Here is a 6276-nt window from a genome sequence, read left to right on the forward strand (position 1 = left end):
AAAAAAAAAAAAAAATGCCAGCCTTACCCTCCTAATAGGATTATGAGACTCTGATAAGAAGTATATAAATAAGTATTATGTAGGTATATAGTATTATGTAGGTATATATATAAGTATATATATATATACTTATATATATATATAGGTATATAAATATTATGTAGGTATAAGTATTATGTAGGTATATAAGTACATAAGTATATGAGTGATCTGAAAAGCCAAAAGTGTAATTTGAAAAGCCAAAGTGTTATATTACAAGAAGTTTCTTTTGTTGCTGTATTGGTGAAATCAGCTCTTCAAAGATTTACTTCCAAAAAAGTACTTGCAGTACATAATAATCCTGTTCACTTCTCCAGAGGTTTTTCCTGCCTCAAAATCTTGACGTTTACATGCAGTCCATATGTAGATTTGTACTTATGTTTGTGCTCAGAAAAAAAGACTAGAAGACTAGACACCAAGCTGGTAACAGTGGTTATCTTTCATAATCACAAGTAACTGTTTCCCTAAAGGAATAAATTTTCTAATTTTTCTGCTACACAGAGGTTACTTGTAACTTTTAAAAGAAAACTTTTTAGTATATTTGATTTTATCCTGACATTATTTTACAGTATGAGAACAGATTCATAAAAGAGTGACCCATTTAATGTCACAAAATAATTAACAGGTAGCATCACAAACATGTACTAGTCTCTTAAATCCTCTCTACTAGAGAAGTATTAAAGATCTTAAGAGATGTGGGTTTATGAACAAGTTAGAGGTTAAGAGAAAGGGAAAAATACTTCCAGGGAAGATGTCACTGGATTAGAAAATAGCTTTAGAATTCACCCATTTTAAACAAAAAATAAGAGTTATGTGTATACCAGAGCTGCCAGACAATTTTTCATTCATTAATGTAAAGAAGAAATGAATAAGCAATTAGCACTTACCTTTCCCAATATTTGTGATTTAGGTCCAAAAAGTCATCTAACTTTGCTATTTCCTTGAGGTACTGGGTTAATTTTAAAAGTTCTTTGTCTTTATCTCGATTTAGGTGTGCTTTCATAAAAGGTCTTATCTATTAGAAAACAAACGTTATCCAACACTTCACATTGTAGTAAGAAAACTAGTACAAATCTACACTATTCTATCTCTTAAATTAACAGTTAATGATATTAAAATATCACCAAGGCTGTCAATACTAAGAATTACTTTTACATTATCTCACTGACAGTCATGGTATGTTTATAGTAGAAGTTCTTCCACTTAATTTACCTTCTGTTATCTTTTCAGTCTGAACCTCACAACACCAGCTGTCTTATAGCACCTGAACTTTATGTGGCTTCTCTACTTTGCAACACTGCTTAGACTTTTCCCCCTTCTATCAATTCAGTTGCTTCTTACTAATTAAATAATCTCATTCACATCACTTCATTCATAAAAAGGTACACAATACATGCTTGATCTACAGGGGAGTGAGATAAATTTTAACACTGATGATTTTCACATCAGTATTTTCTATGAAATTTTTATATAGCTGAAGTATTACACATTTGTATAACCTATTTTCACTCACATTTTATCATAAGCATTTTTATCAGTAAAGTCTTCATTAAAATATTTTTAATTATGAGTTTTCCCATAAAAATCAGCCATATTGGGCTTCCCTGGTGGCGCAGTGGTTGGGAGTCTGCCTGCCGGTGCGGGGGACGCGGGTTTGTGCCCCGGTCTGGGAGGATCCCACATGCCGCGGAGCAGCTGGGCCCGTGAGCCATGGCCGCTGAGCCTGCGCGTCCGGAGCCTGAGCAAACAACCATGAATTAACCAGTTGTTTAAACAGGATAATGCATACATGGGGGTTAGTTTATACAATTCAATGTAGTTCTTTTTATGTTTGAACTTTTCCATTATAAAAAACATATATCTTTTAAAAATCACACATATGCCTGTAAGTACTGAATAAATCATTTTAGTAAAGCATTAATATATCCTTATTGTGATTGGGAGAAAATGCAAACCGGTCCCTTTTACATAGTGACATTTAAAAACAGATGACATTTAATCATTGTCACCTGTTGAGAACAATGAGCCCATAGGAGTCGTTACCATATCTATCAAGCGTAGAGGTTTTAAATATTTTTTTATTTACTTCTCTGTCATTGGAAAAACACACCACCAGCCTGAAACGCAAAGAAGAAAAATTTCCCATACATTCCAGGTTCTATTCACATCAGAACAGTTTAAGGCCAAGGACCTCCACAGCTGTTAGTCAGCTGAGCTCTGGCTGAAGGGCACCAATAAGAGCTGTCAGAGTCTGCACAGAAGCAAACTCTTGTAGGAGATCCCAATTCCAAACAGGCAGTGCGGGCAGTGGGCTTCACAGCAGCAGCAGTAACTGCAGGAGATCAAGAAAATTCTCTGCAGGGACCTGCTTAAGCCCTACAGCTAGGTGTAAATAGGCATGATATCAGAATGTAGTGAAATGAGTTTCAGCATAATCCTGGGCAATACTGTAATGTTTTAAAGTACTCCCTCATTTAAAAAGATTGTAAAGGCAACATATTGACTTCTAAACTATTAATATACAGTGTACCAAAGTGATTCCAAGTATAGAAGCTGGAAGGGATTAGACTGAAAGAGAAAGTACAGAGTCAGTGGCTGGTAAATAAGATTTTCAACCCAAGGCCCTGCTAAGTTACTTTTACTTTCTAAACATTTGGCCTTAAGCACTATTAAATAACAAAACTAAAATACCCCAAAGATTCTGGATCTAAAAGTTAAACTAGTTAAGTGGAAAAAATTCACCTAACTGACTTCAATTGTTTCAGTATAATCACTGTTCCATTCTTCAAGAATGATCTAAGTGATCACTAGAAGGGCAGGCAACATGTATTACCACCGCTGTCTCATATCAAAAAACATTTTTAGGAAATTAAGAATGTTTAGATTATCTGCATTCTCTTAAATCACCATTTCCTTATATAGATAATAAAAGTGAAGTTCAGAGTAACTACTGATTAATCCATGACCAAAATTCAAGTTCCTTTAGTTCAGTACTATATTCATAATTGACAAAGCCTCCTGTGTTATATATTTCAAACCTTATGATTAGCAAGCTTATATTAGAAGTTAACTACTTTAAAAATAAGCAGTCGGGCTTCCCTGGTGGCGCAGTGGTTGAGAGTCCGCCTGCCGATGCAGGGGACACGGGTTCGTGTCCCGGTCCGGGAAGATCCCACATGCCGTGGAGCAGCTGGGCCCGTGAGCCATGGCAGCTGAGCCTGCGCGTCTGGAGCCTGTGCTCCACAACGGGAGAGGCCACAACAGTGAGAGGCCCACATACCACAAAAAAAAAAAAAAAAAGCAGTCTTTAAGATCTCTGTGAAATCTCTGAGATTTCTACCAGAAACATTATGGAACTGTGATAATGAAACAGAATTTAGAATATTTCACAATTTCAAAAACACTTCTATGTCAATGTGGGCAGATCATTAATTACTACCTTCTTAAAAGAGGCTTTCAAAAGGGGACATGCGAGAGATTACCTGTAGAATGCTTAAAAATACCTCTCCTGAATTAGAATTTTTGGAGGCAGAAACTTACATATTTTTAGGAATTCCTTCAATGATTCTACTGAGTACTCTGCTAAAAAACAAACAAACAAACAACTTGCTCTAACTAGAAGTTTATATCATCATCTCTCTGCATCCAGAGATGAGGAGGGCCCAAATGTTGGCTGGGAAAATAATGTTTCTTCTAAAAACACACATGAAAGTAATAATTTTTTTTTTTAAGTTAAAGCTCTTCTCAAAAATCATTCCCTGTCTCACTTATATGTAGAATCTGAAAACAAAAACAAGAACAAAACACATACATAAAGCCAAGCTCATACATACAGAGAACAGAAAGAACATACTGGTGGTTGCCAGAGATGGGTGGGTGGGAGAAATGGGTAAAGGGAGTCAAAAGGTACATACCTCCAGTTATAAAATAAATAAGTCATGGGGATGTAAGGTATAGCACAGCAACTATAGTTAACAATACCATATTGCATATTTGAAAGTTGCTAAGAGAGCAGATCTTAAACGTTCTCATCAGAAGAAAAAATTCTGTAACTATGTATGGTGACAGGTGTTAGTTAACTAGACTTACTGTGGTGATCATTTCACAATATAAACAAATATCAAATCACAAATTATGTTGTATACCTGAAACTATATTATACCTCAGTTAAAAAAAATTTAATCATTCCTTAAATACCATGACTTTACCTCCTTTCCAGTACAGACACCATTAGTTTCATACAAAATTTGGCTTAGATCAATTGAATCTTTCCTCAAGACTGAAGAACATACCTTATACCTCGTAATATAAGGTAACTTATACCTCGTAAACTACACACAAGAAAAGCACTTCTCCTAAAGCCTCAAACAGAAATCATTTTTAAAGGACAGCATCATCACCAGGCTACCCCAAGTACTTTTCTTCCAAGTCAACAGCTTTTATATTTGTGGCAATTCACTACCTAGATTAATATTCAGTCCTTAAACTATCCTCATTGTACACTAAAGACAACATCAACAGTCTGTACAGAGAGCTTCAAAAATATACCTTCTTCAAGTTTTTCTCTCTTGTCTTTTAAAGTCATCAAGAATTCAGCTGGTAGGGACTTCCCTGGTGGCAGAGTGGTTAAGAATCTGCCTGCCAATGCAGGGGACACAGGTTCGAGCCCTGGTCCGGGAAGATCCCACATGCCGCGGAGCAGCTAGGCCCGTGTGCCACAACTACTGAGCCTGTGCTCTTGAGCCTGCGAGCCACAACTACTGAGCCCACGTGCCACAACTACTGACACCCACGCACCTAGAGCTCGCGTGCTGCAACGAGGAGCCACCGCGATGAGAAGCCCATGCACTTCAACAAAGAGTAGCCCCCACTCACTGCAAATAGAGAAAGCCCGCACTCAGCAACGAAGACCCAACGCAGCCAAAATAAATTAATTAATTAATTTAAAAAAAACATTAAAAAAAAGAATTCAGCTGGTGGAAAAGTTCAGGACTGAGATTAAAAGTATCTTAGTATCAGGACTTACACTTCAAATGGAGACTCCATTTGCATTGTACCATAATATAGAGCTATCTTTTCCATTTTCATATTGTATTTATACATAGGCAACCATAGGTACCAGAAATTTTAAGTTTCAAATTTCTCTCTTACCAATTTTACGCTGCTACCAGGGTTAAGTATCACTATGATGCCTATATAAGATTGCATGTGACTTAATGCTAAGATCATCACTGGCCTAGAAACCAAGTTACTTGGGTTCTAACTCAAATTCTATCATTAACCACTTACAATCATGATCTTGGGCAAGTCATGAACTTTCTGATCCTCAGATTGTTTCTATAAAAGATGACTGAGGTTCCTTCTAGCTCCAGCATTTCATAATTCTAAGCTCTCCACTTACACTATATGAATTTTCAAAACCCTTTTATTAGTTTCAGTTTAAAAAGGAGAAGTAGGGCTTCCCTGGTGGCGCAGTGGTTGAAGGTCCGCCTGCCGATGCAGGGAACGCAGGTTCGTGCCCCGGTCCGGGAAGATCCCACATGCCGCAGAGCGGCTGGGCCCATGAGCCATGGCCACTGGGCCTGCGCATCTGGAGCCTGTGCTCCGCAACAGGAGAGGCCACAACAGTGAGAGGCCCGCGTACCGCAAAAAAAAAAAAAAAGGAAAAATACCCTTATTGCCAGCTTTCCAGCTAACTAGAACATCAGAAATTCAAGATTTGTATCCCTAATAGAATGTCTGATGCTTTCACTTTTGATGCTAAAAGTCAATGTCAGTAAGCTCATGTTGTTCCACAGAGCTAACTGAAAATAAAACATCTGGATGGGGGCTTCCCTGGTGGTGCAGTGGTTAAGAATCTGCCTGCCAACGCAGGGTACACAGGTTCGAGCCCTGGTCTGGGAAGATCCTGCATGCCACGGAGCAACAAAGCCCATGCGCCACAACTACTAAGCCTGCGCTCTAGAGCCCACGAGCCACAACTATGGAGCCCACATGCCACAACTACTAAAGCCTGTGCACCTAGAGCTGGTGCTCCACAACAAGAGAAGCCGCCGCTTGCCACAACTAGAGAAAGCCCACATGCAGCAACAAACGCCCAACACAGCCAAAAATAAATAAATAAAATAAATTTATGTTAAAAAAAAATTAGAAAAACAAACCATCTGGATGAGTTGGTTAACTAAGGAGATACCAAGCAAAAAGAGAGAATGCTCAATTTTTTTTTTTTTTTTTTTT

The 6276-nt window shown here is 37.8% G+C and overlaps 1 protein-coding gene across 1 annotated transcript in view; it reads right to left on the reverse strand.

Moving 5' to 3' along the window:
• The window catches only part of UBLCP1 (ubiquitin like domain containing CTD phosphatase 1), a 21383-nt gene that overhangs the window by 2079 nt on the left and 13028 nt on the right, over positions 1–6276 (reverse strand). The window contains exon 10 of the mRNA XM_007464414.1: positions 927–1054. Coding sequence (XP_007464476.1) covers positions 927–1054 — 128 coding nt within the window. The remainder of the gene's footprint in view (positions 1–926; positions 1055–6276) is intronic.

This window comes from Lipotes vexillifer, unplaced genomic scaffold (genome assembly GCF_000442215.2).
Source record: "Lipotes vexillifer unplaced genomic scaffold, Lipotes_vexillifer_v1.1 scaffold95, whole genome shotgun sequence".
NCBI lineage: Eukaryota > Metazoa > Chordata > Mammalia > Artiodactyla > Lipotidae > Lipotes > Lipotes vexillifer.